Source organism: Rhamphochromis sp. 'chilingali', assembly GCF_963969265.1.
Source record: "Rhamphochromis sp. 'chilingali' genome assembly, chromosome: 21".
Lineage (NCBI taxonomy): Eukaryota > Metazoa > Chordata > Actinopteri > Cichliformes > Cichlidae > Rhamphochromis > Rhamphochromis sp. 'chilingali'.
The window spans coordinates 24,748,776-24,771,932 of record NC_137949.1 but is presented as its reverse complement, the minus strand read 5'-3'; the positions used below and the strand labels follow the sequence as shown (position 1 = coordinate 24,771,932).

Genomic DNA, 23,157 nt, shown 5'->3' with positions numbered 1-23,157 from the left:
TTTGGTTTGTATGTATTCTGGTTTGTCTGCTCCCTTTCATCAGTTCCTGTCTTTACTTTTAAAGTTTCTGTTTCTGCCCATGTCGTTTAGTTTTACTTACTTTCTCTGCCCTTTCCTATTTCCTGACTTACCTCAGCTCTGTTCTGTTCCCCACCTTTTTCACCTCCGTTCATCACATTTTGTGTACATGTTGTCTCTGACTTTCTTTGTTGGATCATCAGTATTATGGTGTTCTTACAGCAGAGTAAGTCTTGTATTGGTATTTTAATCGATAACCACAGCGTCTAACATGTTGCCATTAAGTTAATAAATGGAAAATTTTCTCTGTCCATAATAGGGTCATTTTTGTTAATAAAATCAACCCAGAGAAAAAAATGTTTAGAAGTAACTAAGGACTTCATTGAAGAGTCAAGGAAGTGGTCATAGACTGGGTGTGATGTCTCTCTTATCTGAAATCACTTGACTATCAGTTTAGTTTCTTCTTTAAATTAAGCATTTCAGAAAGAAGACTGTAGCAGAAGGTACTGAGAGAGTGTAGCTGGCTGTTTGCTCTTTTTCCATCAGGAGCACAGACTAATTTGCCTGCAAGGTATGTAAACGCTTAATTTGGCTTGGAATTTACTTTCTTATGTCTTTACCTTTAGTTGGAATATTTGCAAGGTCTAAATCACTGTCCATCAGGAACAGTGTTTTTGACCTTTTGGCACTATCTTTATAAAAAAGGAAATTTCTTCAGTTTAACAGCTGCACAGGTTTTGGAAGCAGTGATGTTCTTAGGTGTACAGTAACGTGTCGACAAGTAGACGGCAGATTAACTGATTTTGTCTCAGCATGTTTGTCTCAGCATGTTTTGTGTTTTGATCAAATTCAGCCTCATGCAGTAACAACGTTTATAGTAATGTATTCAACACAAACGAAAATGTATTTAATAAAGACTGCCCCCAAAAAATATAATAAATCTAAATTTTAATTCTCTTAAATTGTGTCCAAATGTGAGGATGGATATACTAAACTTGTGAACTTGTTTTACGTAGCTGGTGCTCTAGCGATGACTCTGATGCTGGAAAGCACGCTCAGCTCTAAATATGATGTAAAATGTGCATTGGTTATGCATGTTTTCTAATATGATGATGGTCTTTAAAACTGAATCAAATACTATATATCAATCCATTTTCTTCTGCTTATCCAATTCAAGTCGCTCGGGGTCTGAAGCCGGGTAGTTACATATCAGTCTTATTCAGAATTAGGTGTATCTATGTTTTCTGTCATCATAACAAATTATGTTAGAACAATACCAGTTAAAATTATATTTATGTTTTCTATTTTGGTATCCTTTATTTCACTCCAGCATCCCTGCCAACTTAATTCCTGACACTGAAGATGTCCGGAAACCAAAGCAACGCAAGTAAAGAGCATTGTTTGTTTGACAATGACTTCACTCTGGCTCCAGTTTATGTCATCAGCCTTCTTGCAATCATCTTTAATGCGTTTGTGCTGATGGTTTTCTGCCTCCACAAGAAGGCCTGCACTGTGACTGAGATCTACCTGAGCAACTTGGCTGGAACTCACCTTGTTATGATGTGCTGTTTGCCCTTCGTCTTTGATCATGCAAGATTAAGCATTGACTGGCCTTTTAGTGAAAGCCTGTGCAAGCTGATACCAGCTGTTATAAGAATGAGTACATGTTGCAATATCTACTTTCTTGTTCTGGCTATCTTAGATTGTTATGTGGCACTGGTGCACCCACTTTTCCACGAGTTGATGAGCAGGCCATTTTATGCCAAACTGGGATGTCTGTTTGTGTGGAGTTTTGGTTTGGTCTTTGCTCTCCCCATATTCATCACCAGTAAGGTAAAATTGAACTCTCAGTCAAATACTACTGAATGTACACTCGACTCCACTTCACAAAATCAATATCTGCTGTATGAGGTGAGAAACATAATATTCAACTTTATCATCCCTGTTGTCATTATTTTGTTCTGTTCTGTCAGAATTATTACAATTCTGAGAAAAAAGCGAATGGGGTTTTTAAAACCTGAGAGAACAGAGCAGAAGACCACGACTCTCATCCTGGCAGTTGTACTGTCATACCTGATCTGCAGGGTGATATTGTACGTGGTAATATTTGTGTTCGAAAACACTGACAGTCAGAAATGTCACATCATGCTGGAAATCATCAATTTGGTCTGTGTGTGCTTAGCCTTCTTTGACAGTGTCCTTAACCCCATTCTCTACATCATCATTGGAAAAAGCTTCCAGAACAGGACAAAGGAATTCTTCAAGCAGTGAAAAAAGCCTTAAAGGTAGAATAATTAAACTGGCAATTATTCATCCAAGCATTAGGAGCCTTTGTGTTCATATATATATTCTTACATTGGCAGCATAATGTGTGATCTTAGAGAGAAGACGCTATAGCAGCTTCCATAACTTAAAAAACTTATTTTGCTAGAAGGGTTTTAAACTAAGTTGTCTGTTTGGGTTTTTGATTTGTTTTTCATTATTATATGATTGTGTTTCTGCCACTGACTCATATCATCCAAATAGGATTATTAGGGTTGTGGCTATCATACTAGGTGACTTACCTGGGAGCAGAGTGTGTAAATCTATGTGTAACCTGCATAAAGCTGACAGCTACCATCTGGGCAAATGTCTTCTTAAAATTTCTTTTTCTAAATTCTTGTACATGCAAATAGTGTTTGGTAATTCTGCAGCTACTGTATTAATACTTGTTGTCAATGAATAAAAAAAGTTAATTTCTACTCACCGTGTGACTTATTTATTCAAACAAATCACAACATAATTATGCTGTGTAAGAAAAATTGTGACGGTTTAATAAATCACATCATACATTTATGTATTCAACTCTCAAAGAACATATGAACAGAAAATATAAACATATAATAATCGTGTATTTTCTGTTTCTCATATGGATCACCCCATCTCAAATCAACGTGGGCCTTCTGCTCGACCATATCTGAATTGAATAAAAATGTTATGACTCAAAGTTTCAAAATATATAATGAACTTAAATGATTGCTGTGAATTTCTAGCCTTATATATCAAATTCATTTCTTTCTTTTGTTTTTTATTTGTTTTTGTTTTTTTGCCTGTCCCATTTGGTTCTTTAGCCTTCAGAATTGTTGTCTGAAGACCAACAAGGATACCCAATGGATTTATTTTGCCAAATGGATCATCATGGCATTGCCATATTGGTCCATTTGATCGACCTTTGTTTTTATTATTTATTTTATTTTATTTTCAGTTGTTACAGACGGGACAGACATGAGTGAGGGATAGGAAAGGGAGAAAAAAAGAGAGGAAGGAAAAGAAAAACAGAAGGGAAGAGGGACAGTGAGAAAGGGGGAAAAAAATCTCCTGGATCACCTGTTGAGAGAGAAAGAATAGAAAACAAGCAAAAAAAACAAAGCAACATACTAAACACAACACCATCGCATTAATCTAGCTAAGTGTAAACAGCAGTAAATACTAAATATTGTTGTTGTTATGCAGCACGCAGGACAGACAGCACACAATGTGCTTTGAAGTAGCATATCAAATTCATTTCAAGATATTGACTATATTTTTAAAATGATGCACTGGCAGACATCCAGGCATTTTTGTCATGTTTCAACACAAATATCTTAAAAAACACCTGTTAAAGGTGAAAGCCTGAAAGTTTTTCCAGGTCTTTCCTGCAGTCAAAATGAATCAGGATCTGTAGTTTGGAATAGACATGTCGTTAAAAGTCTCCTGTGTATTTTAATCGATAACGACAGCGTCTAACATGTTGGCATTAAGTTAATAAATGGAAAATTTTCTCTGTCCATAATAGGGTCATTTTTGTTTATAAAATCAACCCAGAGAAAAAAATGTTTAGAAGTAACTAAGGACTTCAGTGAAGAGTAAAGGAAGTGGTCATAGCCTGGGTGTGATGTCTCTCTTATCTGAAATCACTTGACTATCAGTTTAGTTTCTTCTTTAAATTAAGCGTTTCAGAAAGAAGACTGTAGCAGAAGGTACTGAGAGAGTGTAGCTGGCTGTTTGCTCTTTTTCCATTAGGAGCACAGACCAATTTGCCTGCAAGATATGTCTTTACCTTTAGTTGGAATATTTGCAAGGTCTAAATCACTGTCCATCAGGAACAGTGTTTTTGACTTTTTGGCACTATCTGTATAAAAAAGGAAATTTCTTCAGTTTAACAGCTGCACAGGTTTTGGAAGCAGTGATGTTCTTAGGTGTACTGTAACGTGTCGACAAGTAGACGGCAGATTAACTGATTTTGTCTCAGCATGTTTTGTGTTTTGATCAAATTCAGCCTCATGCAGTAACAACGTTTATAGTAATGTATTTAGCACAAACGAAAGTGTATTTAATACAGACTTCCCCCAAAAAGCATAATAAAATTTGTGAACTTGTTTTATGTAGCTGGTGTTGTGGCGATGACTCTATGATGCTGGAAAGCACGCTCAGCTCTTAATATGATTTAAATTGTGCATTGGTTATGCATGTTTTCTAATATGATGATGGTCTTTAAAATTGAATCAAATACTATCAACCTATCCATTTTCTTCTCCTATTCCAATTCAGGTCACTCAGGGTCTGAAGCCTGTTAGTTATATAACAGTCTTATTCAGAATTGCATCTCTATATTTTCTGTCATCATAACAAATTATGTTAGAACAATACCAGTTAAAATTATATTTATGTTTCCTATTTTGGTATCCTTTATTTCACTCCAGCATCCCTGCCAACTTAATTCCTGACACTGAAGATGTCCGGAAACCAAAGCAACACAAGTGAAGACCATTGTGATTACATCTTTGTTGACAACAATAACATAATCATCGCTATGGCTCCGGTTTATGTCATCAGTGTGCTTCGATTCATCTTTAATGCCTTTGTGCTGATGGTTTTCTGCCTCCACAAGAAGGCCTGCACTGTGACTGAGATCCACTTGAGCAAGCTGACTGGAACTCAGCTTCTTCTGGTGTGCTGTTTGCCCTTCTGGGTTGATGATGCAAGAGCCAACTATGACTGGCCTTTTAGTGAAAGCCTGTGCAAGCTGATACCAGCTGTTATAAGAATGAGTACATGTTGCAATATCTACTTTCTTGTTCTGGCTATCTTAGATTGTTATGTGGCACTGGTGCACCCACTTTTCCACGAGTTGATGAGCAGGCCATTTTATGCCAAACTGGGATGTCTGTTTGTGTGGAGTTTTGGTTTGGTCTTTGCTCTCCCCATATTCATCATCATTAAGTTAGAATTCAACCCTCAGTCAAATACAACTGAATGTACACTCGACTCCACTTCACTAGATCAATATCTGCTGTATGAGGTGAGAGACATAATATTCAACTTTATCATCCCTGTTGTCATTATTTCGTTCTGCGCTGTCAGAATTATTCAAATTCTGAGAAAAAGGCTAATGGGGGTTTTAAAACCTGAGAGAACAGAGCAGAAGACCACGACTCTCATCCTGGCAGTTGTACTGTCATACCTTATCTGCTGGGTGCCAGTCCACGTGGCATCGTTACTAGTGTTGCTGAAATGTCACATCATACTTGTAATCATCCAAGAGGTCTCCATGTACTTACTCTTCTTCAACAGTGTCCTTATCCCCATTCTCCACGTCATTATTGGGAAAAGCTTCCAGAACAGGACAAAGGAATTCTTCAAGCAGTGAAAAAAGCCTTAAAGTTTGAAAAATTAAACTGGCAATTATTCATTCAAGCATTAGGAGCCTTTGTGTTCATATATATATTCTTACATTGGCTGCGTAAGGTGTGATCTTAGAGAGAAGACGCTATAGCAGCTTCCATAACTTAAAAAACTTATTTTGCTAGAAGGGTTTTAAAGGCAAGGCAAGGCAAGGCAAGTTTATTTGTATAGCACAATTCAACAACAAGGTGATTCAAAGTGCTTTACAGAGACATTAGAAACAAGAACAAATAAAAAGCATGATTTAAAATTGAATAAAACAAGCAAATAAACTAACTAACTAATTAACAAACAAACAAACAAACAAACAAACAACAGTATATAAAATCAAAACAGATAAAATCAGAACAGTAGATAAAATCAGTAGTTAAATGTAAGTTTTGAAATTTAAGCTTAAAGTGTGGATTTGGTGCTTTATTCAAATGCAGCTGAGAATAGGTGAGTCTTCAACCTGGATTTAAATAAACTGAGTGTTTCAGCTGATCTGAGGCTTTCTGGGAGTTTGTTCCAGATATAAGGAGCATAAAAGCTGAATGCAGCTTCTCCGTGTCTGGTTCTGACTCTGGGAACTGATAAACTAAGTTTTCTGCTTGGGTTGTTGATTTGTTTTTCATTATTATATGATTGTGTTTCTGCCACTGACTCATATCATCCAAATAGGATTATTAGGGTTGTGGCTATCATACTAGGTGACTTACCTGGGAGCAGAGTGTGTAAATCTATGTGTAACCTGCATAAAGCTGACAGCTACCATCTGAGCAACTGACAGGCACCACTGGTTTGGTTTGGTTTGGTTTTTTGTTTTGTTTTGGTTTGGTTTTTTTGCAGTTGTTTTGCAGTTTCTGGTAATTCTGCAGCTACAGAACTAATCTTCTGGGATTTGCATCAGAAATTCATTTTTTGCATTTGCAATTATTTTCATGTGCAATGGTGCTCCTGTTTACGAGTGTATATATGTGTGGTGTGCTGTGTGAGCTTCTGGGCTGATAACAGATGGTCTTTCAATGATATCCTATGCAAAGTGTCATCAGCTGTTATCAACACGAATACATTCTGCAGAAGATACTTCCTTGTTCAGGTTAGCATAGATCATTGTGTTGCACTAGGGCTGCTCGATTATGGCAAAAATGATAATCATGATTATTTTCACTGAAATTTAGATCTCGATTATTTGACGATATTTATTTAACAATAACAATGTATTGAATAATGACTTTAAAGATTGTCAAAAAATAATATAAAATAGTGTGCAAATACTGATGCAGTGCAAATGTTTGCAATATAAGAAATAAATGAAAAATGTAAACATCTATGTTTAGTGAACTTTGCAGTGTTGCTCTGTGGTGCAGCTAAGACACTGTAGCAAAGTTTACACACTATGTCTATGACTCCGCGAACCCATAATGTTTCCACACCACTGAAGTTTTTTTTTACCTCTCTGTTCAACCAATGGCAGTCACTCTCCTCTCCAAATAACTTCTACTTAGCTTTCCGAGCTTCCCTCGGGTTCTCTTCTTAATTGTTGTGACAGGTATTCGAAATGCAGAGCGGTGCGCTCGATTTGCCACATGGAGCAGCGCGAGAGTAAAGCACGAGGGAGGGGCTAATAATCGGCTCAGTCATTTTTAATGGTCGTTGAAAGCCCAGATCGTAATCGAGATTAAAATTCGATTAATTGAGCAGCCCTATGTTGCACTGGTGCTTTCCTATGAGAGGAAGAGTAGGGCATTTACACCAAACTGGGATGTCTGTTTGGGTGGGGTCTTTGCTCTTCACACAGTCATCTACAGGACGTTCAAAATTCACCCTCAGTCAAATGTTACTAAATGCACATTTAACCTCATAAAAGATCCATATCTAATGATGGAGAGGATGCTGATCATTTTTAGTTTTATCATCCCTGCTATCATCATTTCCTTCTGCACTAGTCAAGTTGTGAGAAACAGTCTAGCAGACGGTTTCAAACTCAGAGAATTAATAAGCAGCTGTCTTGATTTGTGGTTTTTCTTGGCTTAGCTTGCGTCGTCTTCTTTTTGTTAGTGTTCCTGTGATTATTATTGCATTTCTGGGTGCTGTCAGAAATATCACTCCTTCTGGCGTTATTTTAGTTCCTGTAGTGAAGCTCACTTTTTTGTTTCTTCAAGTCTCCAGTAGTCTGCATTTGGGGCAACACTTTTTCCCAGCCCCATACAGTAATTTCATTTGCATGAATATATTCATACAAATGTATTTATTCAAACTTACACACACATATAATGAAGTCTTCAGGATTTTTTAAGTGGCTGCAAAGGTTAGAATATGTATACTCATGACTTGACGTTTCAGGTGATTGTTGGTGTGAAAATGACACTGTGAATTGTAAAGCGCTCTTGGTACGGAAGATAGATAAGATCTCTGTAAATTATGTATCCTGTAAAATACTCAAACAACATTATTTCCTGGAAAAAATGACCATAATCTGAAAGTAAGTATTTTAGAGTTTACATATCTCATATATATCTTTTTCATGATTCATACTAAAATCTGCTTGGTTTTAGCAGATATTCTTTTCATCATTTGCAGCCATTTTCATGTGCAGTTGTGCTCCTGTTTACAAGTGTGGTGATCACGCTGTGGGCAGGGACACAGCTGAACCTAGGTAACCTATGATCCACCGACCTATGATCCTGTGCCTACAGCTTTTTGTGCCACTGACTAAAACTAGATAATGAAAGTTTTGTTAGCCCAGCAAAAACAAGCATCACTACATAACTACACTATCAAATCACAGAGCTTGGATTTTGCCACTGCTTTCTAAAAATTATTATTTTGATTCAGCCTCTTTGGGAACTAATTGAAATATGAGCATTTTGAGTATTTTGTACTGAATATCAGTGTTACTTAAATAGACATGCATCTCTGCATCTCCAGAGTAACAACATAGTAACGACAATATGCCAGAAAAGATAAGATAAGATAAGATAAGATAGAACTTTATTAATCCCTCGGGTGGGTTCCTCTGGGAAATTCGACTTAGAGACACTTAAAATGATATCTTTTCTGGTTTTTTGTTTAGAATCCCGTCCAAATTTGGCTCTGTGACAATATCTGGAAACCAAAACAACACAAATGACGAAGTCATTGCACTCCTGATATAATTAGCTTTGTGTAAGCCGTGAGACCAGTTTTCCCGTGCTTCACACGCGTACATCAGTTTGAAGAGGAAAAAGAACTCCACGGGACTCCGATGTGAAAAGATGTACCAAAAAATGTATTCCACAGTTTGCATCTTACAGGAGTGGTCAGGTTTAACTTATCCTCAACAAAATAACCTACTACGGTAGGAAAACCGTGTGGCTCTGTTCTACCCTGCTGCCGCGTATAGCTTATGCCGTGTTAACTCTTTTTCTCTCTCCCCCCTCCCGCACCGCATGCGCTAACCTGCATACATCCGTGATGCCCGGATTTTACTATAAACACGAGTCTTTTAAGGCACATGTATTCATGGTACTACATAACCAAACCAACAGAGCAATAAAATAATTTTAGTTCCACCATAAACATGCATTTACTTCCAAAATTATTAATTACACAAACAAGCTTAACAACAGCGAAATATAAATACTAAAACATATGAACTATCTTAACTTGGCTCCCACAAGCTTGTTGACGGTGATGTTGGCGGTTTCCAGTGTACATGCTGGTCATCAGTGTGCTTGGAATCATCTTTAAGGGTTTTTTGTTGGGGTTTTTGCATTTTTGCTAATGGTATTCTGTGTAAGAAATGGCTATGACTGGCCTTTCAGTGAAATCCTACGCATATAGTCATCAGCTGTTATCTGCATGAATGCGTTCTGCAGCATCTAAGTCCTCATTTTCCTTAGCATAGATCCTTAGGTGGCACTGTTGCACATACTTCGCCAGGAGCGGAAGAGTAGCCTACTGGGGTCTTGACTTGATCATTGCTCATTGAAGTTACAATTTCTCAGTTAGAGAGAACATTAAAAATAAAAGAGAAATGTACCATATTATTCAAGCTCTTAAAAAAGCAGGCCAGTTTAACTGTTTAAAAATTGAGAAGTCCACCACCAACCTGGCATTTCTCCTGGTGTTCCTAATCCACTGCCATTTCACATGAGCAGGATACTAGATTTACTCCAAGACATTCACATTCTCGAGTGTCACATTGTGCAGGTCATCTTCTAACTCATCCTTCTTCTACTGTGTCCTTAACTCCGTTCTCTATGTTAGTGTGGGAAAACCCTTCCAGAAAAGAGCTGAGGTACTCATCCACCAATGAAATAAATAAAACATCCAACTTTATGTCCTCACACGCACACACTGAATTGCAGTATTGAGATATTTTAAGTTAGGACGTGTGCTGTGATGATTTTAAACGATGAATGGGGGATTAAGTATGAGCAAAAAGTACCTAAGATTTGGAAACATGCTGTCATTGTTCCAGTTGCTAAGGGCAGTTCACCTAAGGTACTGAATGATTTTAGGCCTGTGGCTCTGACTTGAGAAGATGATTAAGAAGGAGATTTTAATGCATGTTGAACACCATCTTGACCCCTTCCAGTTCGCCTATAGAGCAGGGAGAGATGTGGAGGATGCTGTTCTCACACTCCTGCATTTCTTGAATAATAATGACAGACTTTCTGACCAATTGGTCACAATGAGAGTGAATCATGTATTTTCTGACGTGCTCTCCTCCTCTACTGGATCTCCCCAGGGTTGCTGCCTCTCACCCCTTCTGTTCATTCTGAACACAAATGAGTGTTGCAGTAATTTCTCGAACAGACACATCCTGAAGTTTGCTGATGACAAAGTGATCGTCAGTCTTCTTGTGGGGGACGAGTCAGGCCATGGGAAGTTTGTAGATGATTTTGTGGATTGGTGTGATGAGTCCTTCCTTTCACTAAAGACATGATTACTAATTTTAGGAAGTCCTTTTTTAGCTCTTCACCTACTATCATTAAGGCTGCTGATATTGGGATTGTGGACAGTTATAAATATTTAGGTGTGATACTTGACCATAAATTGTGTTTTGAATCTCATGCTGATGCCACTACTAAAAAAGTTCAACAAAGACTGTTCTTTTTGAGGAAAATTATATCCTTTAATGTCTCATCTGAGATGTTCTCTTTGTTTTATAAGTTTAATTGAATCTGTGATGTCTTTTTGTATCGCTGTAACCTGAAAGTGAAGAATAAGAATCGGTTGGGACTTCTGGTAAGAACTGCTCGTAAAATTTCAGGGCGCTGGCAAGATGGACTTTTGGCCATTTACAACAAAAATGTGCTTAGGAAGGCTCTTTCTATTGTTAATTGCTTGAACCATCCACTTCACAGTGAGTTTGAGTTGTTGCCTTCTGGCCACTGCTTTAGAGTACCTTTGAGGAAGACCAAAGACTCCAGGTTTCTTTTATCCCTACTGCATCCCATCTTCTTAATGGCAAATAACCGTCCTGTGACTTTCTATTACTATTACTGTCATTATTATTTTATATTCTTGTTTTGTTTACGTTGATGTTGCATGCTGCTAAACTAATTTCCCCTTGTGGTATAATAAAGAATTTGAATTGAATTTAATTTAATTGAATTGAAAGCATTTGATAAAATATCATTTAAAAATACCTCAGTGATCCTGTTACACGGGTTCTAATGAAACACTGTCAGGGTGCACGCCATCAAAGGCTTCATGAGTTACTAAACCACTCAGTATATCTGCAAGGCCATCAGTGTCTTATATGACATCTCTAACTTTTTTTTAATAGCATCAAAGAAACACTAATAGAAAATCAGTGTAATGTAAATATATTACATATCATAAGCCTAATTTAATCTCATGCAGGCCAAATAACAAAGGTACTGTTAATTGTACAGCTTCATAAATACCAATAATTTTGGACTTAATCAAATTTACATAGTTGTTCATAGTCAATGTACTTACAATATTTAAAAGTATTTTCTCTTTCATGTTGAAACTATAGGAAAGCTAATGAAATGCCGACAACCAGGTTTCGCTTTGTTGGCTTTTTTTTAAGCAAAAAAATATATATATCATCACCTGAAATAAAGGTAGATTTAAGTTACTGCATTTGGATTTGTTTCTCTACAAATATGACAGTTTGTAAAGAAATGAAAGTTTAAATATGTAGAAATTTCAAACAAGAAGCAAGGGATGGTGCAGAGTTATCTTATGTATAAGGCCCGAGTTCTGCACCACTATAAATAAAGACAGAGTCAGACAGAGTGTGAGAGAGTTCAACACACACCCCCATCTCTGATCCCACAGTGTCTTTGAAAACGTAAATACCTTGTAAATTGTCAGCAGCAGCATGTTTAAAGACAACTTTGGAACTCTTGTGGACACGTCAATGATTTCCGAGAAAATACTACAAAAATAAATAGTGCAAACTGCTACACTGTTGAGGCTCAAAAGTGCCAAAATTAAATGAATATTATTAAATGAATAAATAGATCATTATGTCATGTGCCATTAATTATTTAAAATAGTAAATGATGCATCATTAATTACACGTCTTTAAATGTGTGATTGATTAATTAATTTCGTTTATGTAAAAACACATTTAATTTGTTTCATTTGAGGTGGTTAGCAGGATCTGTTGTTTGTGCATTCAGTCACTGCTTACTAAGCAGAAAAACTGCAAAAAGCTGTTAATGAATGCAGATGAAAGTGATAATGACCAAACCATTGTCACATGAGGGACGCCAAATGAGCAGCATAAAGTGGTCGTTAAACTGAGTCAGGAGCAAAGTGATATATAAAGTAGTTGACATCAAAAACACCAGGAAAATTAGAAGTAAGACATAATTATCTGTAGGGACAAGGTCAGTCATCAGATCAGGCAAAATTACAGGCCAAAAGTTGACAAGCACATTGACTGAGGACAATAAGATTGTCCTTGGACTTATTTCTGGTGTGCCGACAGCTATTAGAGCTGAGCAGACAAAAGAAAATATAGCAGTCTCTATGGTAACCAAGGCACAGCACTTAAAGACAAGAGGAAATAGAGATTAATGTGACAGTTTAGCTGTAATGCTAAAGTGTGTGTGTGGGGGGGCAAAAGCAATGTTTTCAAAGGGTATATGAGCTATGCACTTAGACATTATACATCCCCAGAGGTTTTAAGGGCCAAAATTATATTAATGGCACATTGCTGCTGTGTGTAAAGGAAAACAAAGTTCAAATGCTAGTACTGTGGAGGACAGCGCATCTCAGATTACTGTGGCTGTGAGGCATGTACTGCAGCAGTGGTGGAAAAAAAGAATCAGTGAAAAGAGCGTCCATGCAGTCACACTTAATGAGATCAACATTTAACTATACAGCTTATATGTCAGCATCACATTGAAAACTGTTTAAAGCTACTGGAAACTTCTCCACTGGCAGCTGTATTGGATATTGGATAAATGCTACTTAAAATTGGGAGTTAAGTTTCCGCTTACATATAGGTTCAAAGTCGAGGGGCATAACGAGAAGAAAAGGCAGTCTTGCTGTAGTGCTGGGAGTGTCGTAAAATTTACTTTATGAGTTTTGGATGGGTTTCAAAAGTAACAGGAAAGTCCAATCATTCTTCTGTTAAGTCCATAGCAACTGAGATGGTTTAAAGAACCTGAACTGGTTCTGGTTGCACAGTGTCATTCCTCAGCTCCAAATAACTGTTAATAAACAAATGAAAAAAATTTGAATACACATGGTGTAGCTATAATATAACATTTATGGGGGGGTAAAGTTATTATCGGAAAGTTTATCAGCACTTCAAGGTTCAAGGTTACTTTATTTTCATTTAGATGTTTCCTTATGTACATGACAATGTAGCAGCACAGTAGGGCAGAATAGTGCTGGTGGAATTAATGAGGTATGAAGTTCACCAGTCTTACCACCTTCTTGAGTAGAAGCTGCAATTGAACCTTGTTGTTTTGGTCTTGATAATCCACCTCCCGCCAAAACCCACATGGTAAGACAATTTATCGGTTTCTTCAATGGAAATGATTGTGGTACGAGTATATACACACACACACACACACACACACACACACACACACACACACACACACACATATATATATATATATATATATATACATATATATATATATATATATATATATATATATATATATAATTTCCGTTGAATTAATGATATGAAATGTTTATTTATTTCATTCCGGCACGTTAGGCCCTCCGTACCACAACGGTACTTAAACAGAGAAAAGGGAGGGATTGACCGAAGTGTGTGGCAGCAGCGCGAGCCATCGGTTTACTTTCCCCTCGAAGTCAGCGACAGCCACAGTCAGTAGCACAAGGTGTTGGATGTGTATAGTTGATTTTTGGTACGCTTTCTTTTTTACCTAGAGGACAGACTCTTGCGTACAAGGTATGAACAAACTTGTTTTTTACTTTTCTGTCTGTTTTTTTTTTCTTTACCTTTTTTCTTCTGCAGTTTAAGGTTAATTAAATCACAACTACAACTTAACAGTGTGCATAATGATTTATAATGAAAAGTGTTTTCTGCTTTATATCCAGGGCCGTTGCTAGCCATTTGGGTGCCCTAAGCCCCCCCCCCCCCGCCACTGAAAAAAAAAAACAAAAAACATTAATACTTTTGAATTTCTCAGTGGAATTTGTTTAATTAAATAACAACAAACATGACAGTTAAACAAATAAATAAGGTTAAAGGAGGTTAAAAATACTGTTACAAATAAATACTGAAACAAAAATTGAACATTGGAACAAGAACAAAGAGCCTGGCAATAATGTGTAATTTTTTTTATAAAAAAATAATATATATAATATAATAGTATTATTATTAATATATTTACAAATAGTTTCACAATAGAATTTAAATAAGAAACTTAAATAAGAAAAATAAGAATTTGAACACAAAAGCCACATTCCTTAAGTAACTATGTTAAACATTTTTACAATTCGTTGTCAGAGTATGCCCTAGACTCTAGGGCATACTCTGACAACCAGAAAATGCAGGCGTGGTGTGCCTCTCTAGGGCCTAGAGAGGCACACGCCTGCATTTTCTGGTTGCAAAATCAGCTATAAGGTCATCATATGATAGCTTCTGAGCCACGTCACCATTGATGCTGATAACAGCCAGACCACTTAAACGTTCCTGCCCCATTGATGAACGCAGGTACGTTTTAATGAGTTTGAGCTTTGAAAAGCTTCGCTCAGCAGAGGCAACTGTGACAGGCAGGGTCAGTGCAATACGCAGAGCAATCCACAGATTGGGATATACCTCTTGAAGCTGATTGTCATGTAAAAATGACAGCATTTCCAAAGCAGACGTCTGTGGTGGCAGCTGAGGAAGGTTGATGATTTCCTGCATCATCTCAGGTCCATCAATGTCAGCTACTCCCTTATCTGTCAGTGTCTTCTGTACTTCAGTGCAGTGTTTTTTTAAATCCTCCTTGGACATCCCATTCACTTTGCTGAAATCAAGCAGCACTCCATATTTCTCCTTCACTTGATTCATGGTCTCAAACCTCTCCTGTAGGGAGATTAAAGCAGAGTCCACAACACAATTGAAAAATGTGACCTCAAGCTTTTTAAGGGCATCATGGAGGGGCTCATCAACAGCTTCATATGCAAACTGCCTTTTTGTGCTCCTGAGCCTTTTCTCCTTCAACTGTGGTTCTATGTTCAGGGCCTCACAGAGTTCTTTGGCAGCTGACACAGCCTCATCAAACCCAGACTGTCTGTATTTAGAGAGGTTACTTTTGGCAGTGTCAATGAGCCTGACAGCAACATCGAGCTGCATGGAGCTGGACTGTAGTAACTTGTTCACCTGGTTTGTGATTGTAAGAAGTTCACACCACACGATGGAGCAAATCAAAAATCGAAATGAGGCTACTTCCTCAGCAAGCACTTGAGCCTCCACCTTTGCGACTGCATCACTTACAGCTTCTCTGGCCTCCAGGAGAGCATCCCTCACTTCTTTTGTCTGACTCCGGACAGCAGTTACACTTTGAAGCCTGCTTTCCCATCTAACGTCACTCCAAGATTTAAGTGTCAATTTCACATGTTTTGTTAAAATGGCCCATCGCTGGGTGGCACTGGAAAAGAAATTGAACAACTTCTGCAAATACCCAAAGTAGCCAGTTGCATCTGGAGAGGACTTGGCAGCATCAGCTATGACCAGATTCATCGTGTGAGCTCCACAAGGCACAAACAATGCTCTCGGGTTTAATTGTAGCAGTCTGGCCTGAACACCTTGCTTCTTCCCCTTCATGTTGGCCCCATTGTCATAGGCCTGTCCTCGACAGTTTTCAAATGGAATGCCAAGCTCCTTCAACTTGTCAAGGACAACATTGGACAGGTTAAGGCCAGTTGTTTGCTCCACATTTATATAGCCAAGAAAGTATTCTTTAATATCTGGTTGTGCTTGGAAACAAACAATGCGTACTATGACTGACATTTGTTCAGTGTGACTCACATCTGGAGTACAGTCAAGAATGATGGAGAAGTATTTTGCCAACTGGATTTGCTTCACAATGGCGCGGAATGTTTCTGAAGAGATAATCTGAATTAGTTCGTTCTGTGTCTCAGGGCTGAGGTAATGTGTGTGGGAACCTTCATCTTTTATGTTGGCCAAGTGATTTGCCATTACAAGGTCATATGTTGCCATAAGCTCTACTTCCTTCAAGAAGTTGCCATTGTCCGGCTCATAAAGACAGTCAGAAGAGCCCCTAAAAGACAAATTTCTGGAAGCCAGTGAGAGAGTTATTGAGAGTAATCGTTTAAGAATCTCTCGCCACTTTTTCCTTTCTGCCTCTAGTAAGGTCAACTCCTGTTGATCTATTGCCATGCTTTTCTTTAGCCGTGTGTCCAGTTCTCTCCACTTAAGCATGCACTGTATGTGGTCTTGGCTACACTCATGACCCCTCAAACGGATGTTGATGTTCGACCAGTCACTGAAGCCCTCTGTACTCAGCTTTATATCCTTCACACTGAAAAGCTTACATGCAAAGCAGAACACAGCATTGTTCTGCGGTGAGTACACTAACCAGCTCCGGTGAACCTTTTCTCCATTGGGAAGAATTTTGAACTTAAGGCTAGTGTGAAATGCTCTTCCATCAGGCCCCTTTGGAAAATTAAAATCAGAGCTGACATTAAAAGGACCTCTCCGCACAATTTCAACACGATCAGCATCTACAATGTGAGCTGGCCAAAGAGCAGGATCGGTTGAAGGGGGCACACATGTCTCCACAGTGTCACTTTCTGATAGTCTCTCAGTGACAGGACTCTCAGTGGTACTTGTGTATGGAACTGTACCTGAACTGGTGGTTGATGGTTCTTGTTCTTCTTGGCTAGGGATTGTTGCAGGGTCTACAATGGCTGGTGGTTGATGTCCAGGGATGGCACTACTACTGGATGGTTCATCCTGTCCTTGAGATCCTCCTTGAACATATTTAAGCATTGACCCTGCATACAAGAGAAAATATTCAGGGATTTTACAGAAATACAATTTTGAATCTACAGTAGGCCTACGAAAGATTGCATTATAAGACTAATAAATTAAGTAAGTCACTGGTACATTTAAAAATTACTAACTATATTTTACATGTATAGATTTTCATAATGGCAAATGGCAATATAAACATGCTGTACATAATTTGATATAAATGCGCAAGTAGGAAATCTATATTACTGGAAGATATAGGTTTCATATTACAGTTTCACCAACAGATGTCGCCCTTGATCTATGAACCTAAAGAAAGACGAGAACTATTTATGTGTTCAGACGTCAATGGCATAAATAAGATATGCGTCTTTATAGATATCCTGAAATGCAGCAACATACAAAGTAATCTTGTCTAATCTGATAATAATACTTGACTGCATCACTGACCTATCCCAAAGTTAAGGTTAATCAGTAGCATGCATGACGTTAGCCAGCTAGCAACCTGAGGAGGGAAATGCTAGTCTCACGAATCACGATAACGTTAGCAATCGTGACTCACGATTGCTAACGTTATCTGAAAACCGTCAATTGAGTGACCATGATGAGTTGCTTTTAGTAGTCCATTCTATATTCATATCCACAACGTAAACAAACTACCCAACATCAATCATTTGCAACATTTGTTAACACAGTATGAACACTGCTAACAGGAGCTATCACAGAGTTGACGGACATGAGCGTGCAAGCAAGGGCTACAATAATGAACTTTTTTTATTATTATTATTTAAACATTGCCTTACCGGCAAGCGACGCCTGAGTTTCATCACGCTTCCTCTTCTTCTTTCTTTTCTCCGCTCCCGACTCCTGTTGCCGTTTCGAGGCCATGTTCAAACAGGTGTTTACCAATTATAGAACAGACCACTGGGAGTGGGGGGGCACCAGGAGGAGACTGGAGACAGGGCACAAAGCAGATTCACCCCTTTTCTCGGGAAAATTGTTTTATGTTGCTTTTGTATTGTTTAACCATATTAATGCATATGATATTTATAGTATTAATATGGTTTACTTTTTTTTTTTACGACCCTGATTTTTTTGGTGCCCTACCGGCCATTTGGTGCCCTACGCAGTGTGCGTTATGTGCGTTTGCGGAGCTACGGCACTGTTTATATCATTACTTGTGACAAATAACAACAAAGTTTTGAGTTAATATTCTGGCTGTGCAGGTTATGAACTCTGTCAGGTGTAACTGCAGATTCTTAACTGGATTTGTCTCAACACGTTTAGCGTTTTGAGAACCTTTAACCAAAACAAGTAAGTACGATTAAACATTTAGACTAATACAAACACACACACATGATGACGAGTTTTTGTTTTTTGCCACTTTGTTTTGTTTTTAAGCGTTCATGCATTTCAGTTAAAATTGTTTTAAAGCTGCTGAGAAAACATACAGAAACTGTGGATGCCCCGCAGTTATACAGTGGAGGCGACATGCAGGCAAAATGTTGTTGGATTGGTGCTGATAACCGTTAATCATCCTTTTGTGCAATTGCTTTTCATATTATGCAGCGTTAAGTGACAGATATGGAAAAGTTCTGCATTCAATGTGGTTTCTGTTTTGCTGAACCGCAGTAAGTTTAAAATGTGAATACCTTTGGGTTGTTATCGTTTATGTGCAAAAACAAATACAAAATACTACATAGGCGTGGGGGACAGGGGGGTGTTAGAATTAAGTACTTTTAATACAAAAAAGTTTTAAAAGCAACAAAAACAAAGTTCAGCAACCCTTTAGAGGATTGAGTGTTTGAGTTATTGTTGGTGTTGATGTTACTCAAGACATCAATTATCTGTCATTAACACCAGATTTTCATAGAAAATCAATTTTCTATGAAAGATTGAGGTTTTTTTATTTTTTGAGGAGGGTTTTTTTTTGTTTGTTTGTTTGTTTGTTTACTATTTTAAATGTCTAGGCAAGGGGGAAAATCAGTTGATTTTTATTTATTTAGCACCAGTTTGCACAAACTGTTCCCTTAAGGTCTTTATAGTGAAAGATGAAGACTATGATAGAGAAAAACCTGACACGCATACAAGTCCCTGGGGGGAAACACTTCTTTGAGACAGGAAGAGGCCTTTGGCAAACCCCGATTCAGGAAGGGCTAGCCATCTTTACTGTGAATAGTTGGGAGATGAGTGGAAAAAGAAGAGAAACAAGTGGTTCATGGGTAAGCAAAGGAAAACACAAACTATGGTAGAAAGTAGATAAAAGTTTATGAGAAATAGAAGGAAAATACGTTGTGCGTCATAGTAAGTTGTCTAATTGGATGAGCCTAGAGCAACTTCAGTGTTAGGCTTGGCAGTACAGTGGTGCAGTGGTAAGCTCTGCTGCTTCAAAGTACAAAGCTATTGGGTTCAAATCCAGTCGGGGACCTTTTGCATAGTGTTTCTATCCTCTCACTGGGTACTCTGGGTTCCTCCCACACTCCCTGAATTGAATAAGTGATGGCATTGTTTTTGAATTTTATTAAGGATTTAGAGATGGTGAGAAAAGTTCATTTAAAAAAAAAAAAGATTTTCTTTCAGGAGTCACCAAAACAGGTTCTGTGCCTGAACTTGCCACAGTGTTTATTTATTAGGAACGAACTGGAAATACAGCAACAGCTTTTGCATTATGAGTTTTAATGACAATGAAGTATATCGCTGTGTTCCATATAACATAGCATTTCATAATGTTTTACCTGTGTTGCTGTCCTCTCTCTGCAGCATCCGTTCCAACTCTTACTCTGTCAAGATGTCTGGAGACCAAAGTAACACAGGAGAAGACCATTGTATTCCTGAAGACAACAGCTTGGTCTTCACTCTGGTTCCACCCTACATCCTGGTCATCAGTGTGCTTGGAATCATCTTTAATGTGTTTGTGCTGATGGTTTTCTGCCTCCACAAGAAGGCCTGCACTGTGGCTGAGATATACCTCAGCAACCTGGCTGGAGCTGACCTTGCTCTGGTGTGCTTTTTGCCCTTCTGGGCTGAATATACAAGAAAGGGATTTGACTGGCCTTTCAGTGAAAGCCTGTGCAAAGTGACATCAGCTGTTATCTACATGAATGCGTTCTGTAGCATTTACTTCCTTGTTCTGGTTAGCATAGATCGTTATGTGGCACTGGTGCACCCACTTTCCCATGAGAGGATACGCCGGCCGTTTTATGCCAAACTGGGATGTCTGTTTGTGTGGGGTCTTGGCTTGGTCTTTGCTCTCCCCATATTCATCTACAGGAAGTTAAAATTCAACTCTCAGTTAAATCTTACTCACTGTTCACTTGACTTGCCACAAAATCAATATCTGGCATCTGAGGTGACAACCATAACATTCAGCTTCATCGTCCCTGTTATCATTATTTTGTTCTGCACTGTCAAAATTATTCAAACTCTGAGAAAGAGGCTAATGGAGGTTTTAAACATTCAGAAAACGGATCAGAAGGCCACCACTCTCATCCTGGCAGTTCTCCTGGCATTCCTGATCTGCTGGGTGCCATTCCACGTGACAAAGATACTAGATGTGCTCCGAAACACTGGCATTCTGAAATGCCACATCACACTGACCATCGTCCAACAGATCTCTACGTACTTTGCCTTCTTCAACAGTGTCCTTAACCCCATTCTCTACGTCTTAGTAGGGAAAACTTTCCAGAAACGAGCAAAGGAACTCTTCATATTGTGGAACAAGACTCAAACAGCATCTTTCAGCCGACTGTCCACACGCCTGACAAGTTTTAAATTGTGATCATAGCTCAAAGTGATATGCGGGACTGCGATCTTTTGGATGTGTGCTGTGATGGTTTACCCAGTTAAATGGACAATTATTTACTCAGGCAAGGAGAAAAATGTTGTTTTTGTAATCTGAATGTTTGTTTGTTTTTTTGTTTAACATTGTGCATGCATTACTTTTTCTTCAGAAAGGGATATTTAGCCATAACATGTTTATTTCCTAGAGGTGATACTGAAAGGCTGTCAGTCTGACTCTGCTTGGTGTAGTGAAGTCTGAGCGTTCTTTGACCGTTTCTCCAGTTGGAACATAACTCCTGGCTTTGGCTAAGAGAAAGTAGCATGCAGAAGACAGCTAGCATGGAGGAAAGGCTAAAGATAACAAGCAAGTCGTCTGAAATGTGATTCATGCAACACTCCTGAAGTTAAAGAATGAAAATACACTGTTAGAAAAAAAGTCACAATAGGACCTTTTTATTGTCTTGGGCTTTGTTCCATGTTTCGTCAGACTCTGACAGAGGAGTAAATAACAGGAGACATTACCTCATACCTCAAACAAGTTTTGTTTTACCAACCGTCCATGAACCCGTATCTGTTTAGATGTCACATTTTGAAAAATATAATTATAAAACTATAATTGCAAATAATTACATTTAAGGCCATATTTGAGCTTTCGTTTGTGCTAAATTTCAATGACGTTAAAATTCAATGGCAAGTAAGGGTGTGGTTGTTCTTCAAAACCAGTGATCCAGTATAGCTTTCTCTTGACATCCTGTTGACATTCGTAGCATGACAGGATATGAGGCTCAAATTTCAAATGTGTCATTCTACTGCTCATCCTCTAATTGATATCGATTAGACACAATTTCAGATTTAATGCCATAATAACCCTGCTTCATAATTGAATAGCATTCCCACCTTTATTTTATATTGCACATGTGATAAACACAAGCTGAGATAATGAAACAAATATGCAAAAGAGACGGCAACAGTTTAACAGTGTTTATACTATTAACATAATATTTGCATGGTTAGATTTTCCACTTCACTTGTGGGCATGGTTATGTAGTTGGAGTGCTCTGTGCTGTGGCATGATGCAGATTTACTGCTACCAACTTGGATTGTTTCAGTGATGAACTTAAAGTTCAAAGAGGGATTTTTTTTCTTTGCATTATATTAAAGTATTGTGCTTCTATTCCCATTGCATCAAAAAGAAACTCTGCATGGCTATATGTAAGGGTTTTAACCTCCTAAGACCTGAACTCTTTCATGGCATGCATTTTTAATTTCTCTTTGGGCTGATTGGGACCTGATGATTGTAAAAAAAAAAAAAAAACAAAGAATTATGTGATTTTTTTTTAACCTGATTTTCATTTCTAAGAAAAATGAGATCCACATATGAGGACATTCGCTTTAAATTTTGATAGAACAGTAGCAATATGTACTCGCAAGTGGATATTGGGCCCTTGTAGAGAAAAAAAACGTAGTATTGTGGTCTAGACAACCCTAAAATGTGATGTCCTAAAATGTATGTGGACGCCAGGTCCTAGGAGCTTAAATTTACAGTTTAAATACAATTAACAATGCTTTAAGTAGTTTATTTACGGTTTAAAATCACAGATCACTGCTGGACACTGAAATGCATACCTCTTTTTCACAGCACTTTTAATGTAACACTCAATATTAATCACTTGTAGACAATAAATTAATAAAACGCTCCAGACTTTTGTTGTCCCCTGTGGTGTGGTTCTTTGTTACTTTTAATGCTTCTTTAAGCTGTCCATCACGAGTCTTACACTTTTTAAAAACAAGTCTGTATCTTCTATACTTCAGGTTCAGTGAGCTGTTAAAAGTAGCTGTTCTCAATCTGTGGCATGAGCCCCCCCTGGTGGGCCAGTGACCCACTACAAGTGAAGATGTGGACAAAAAGTATGGAATTAAAGCTTGAGTAGGAAAAATTAACATTTTGCAGATTTATAAGCGGTCTGCAGTTACTTTATATCTGTGCAATGTCAAATTCTATTAGAAACCACCAAAACATTTTAAATAAAATGCACTTCCTAAATTTTGCAACAGTTAAATGTCTGTGTTCCACTACATGGGACATTTAGAGCAGATCTGGCCACAAATCAGAGATGGCATGAGTTTTATACACTGGACAGCAGCAACTCCAACAAGCCTTTATTTGGTAAGCAGGAACCAGCTCTCTATGCAAGATATGTGGTTAGTGGGCTGTCCATGCCTGCTTTGTCTCAAGA

At 38.0% G+C, this 23,157-nt stretch overlaps 3 protein-coding genes across 3 annotated transcripts; all 3 read left to right on the top strand.

Moving 5' to 3' along the window:
• Positions 1 to 1,380: 1,380 nt before the first annotated feature.
• Positions 1,381 to 2,289, top strand: LOC308390103 (B2 bradykinin receptor-like; the record flags this gene model as incomplete). Its single annotated transcript, XM_080871795.1, has 1 exon — positions 1,381 to 2,289. The coding sequence occupies one exon, from the start codon at positions 1,381 to 1,383 to the stop codon at positions 2,287 to 2,289; it is 909 nt and encodes a 302-aa protein (XP_080727921.1).
• Positions 2,290 to 4,771: 2,482 nt separating this feature from the next.
• LOC308389385 (B2 bradykinin receptor-like) lies at positions 4,772 to 5,686 on the top strand (the record flags this gene model as incomplete). The annotated part of the gene is made up of 1 exon (XM_080870783.1): positions 4,772 to 5,686. The coding sequence occupies one exon, from the start codon at positions 4,772 to 4,774 to the stop codon at positions 5,684 to 5,686; it is 915 nt and encodes a 304-aa protein (XP_080726909.1).
• An 8,414-nt stretch (positions 5,687 to 14,100) lies between these two features.
• On the top strand, positions 14,101 to 22,567 carry LOC308389748 (B2 bradykinin receptor-like). Its single transcript, XM_080871272.1, has 2 exons — positions 14,101 to 14,104; positions 19,901 to 22,567. Exon 2 carries the CDS (start codon positions 19,929 to 19,931, stop codon positions 20,916 to 20,918), a length of 990 nt encoding a protein of 329 aa, XP_080727398.1. The 5' UTR covers positions 14,101 to 14,104; positions 19,901 to 19,928; the 3' UTR covers positions 20,919 to 22,567.
• The last annotated feature ends 590 nt before the right edge of the window (positions 22,568 to 23,157 follow it).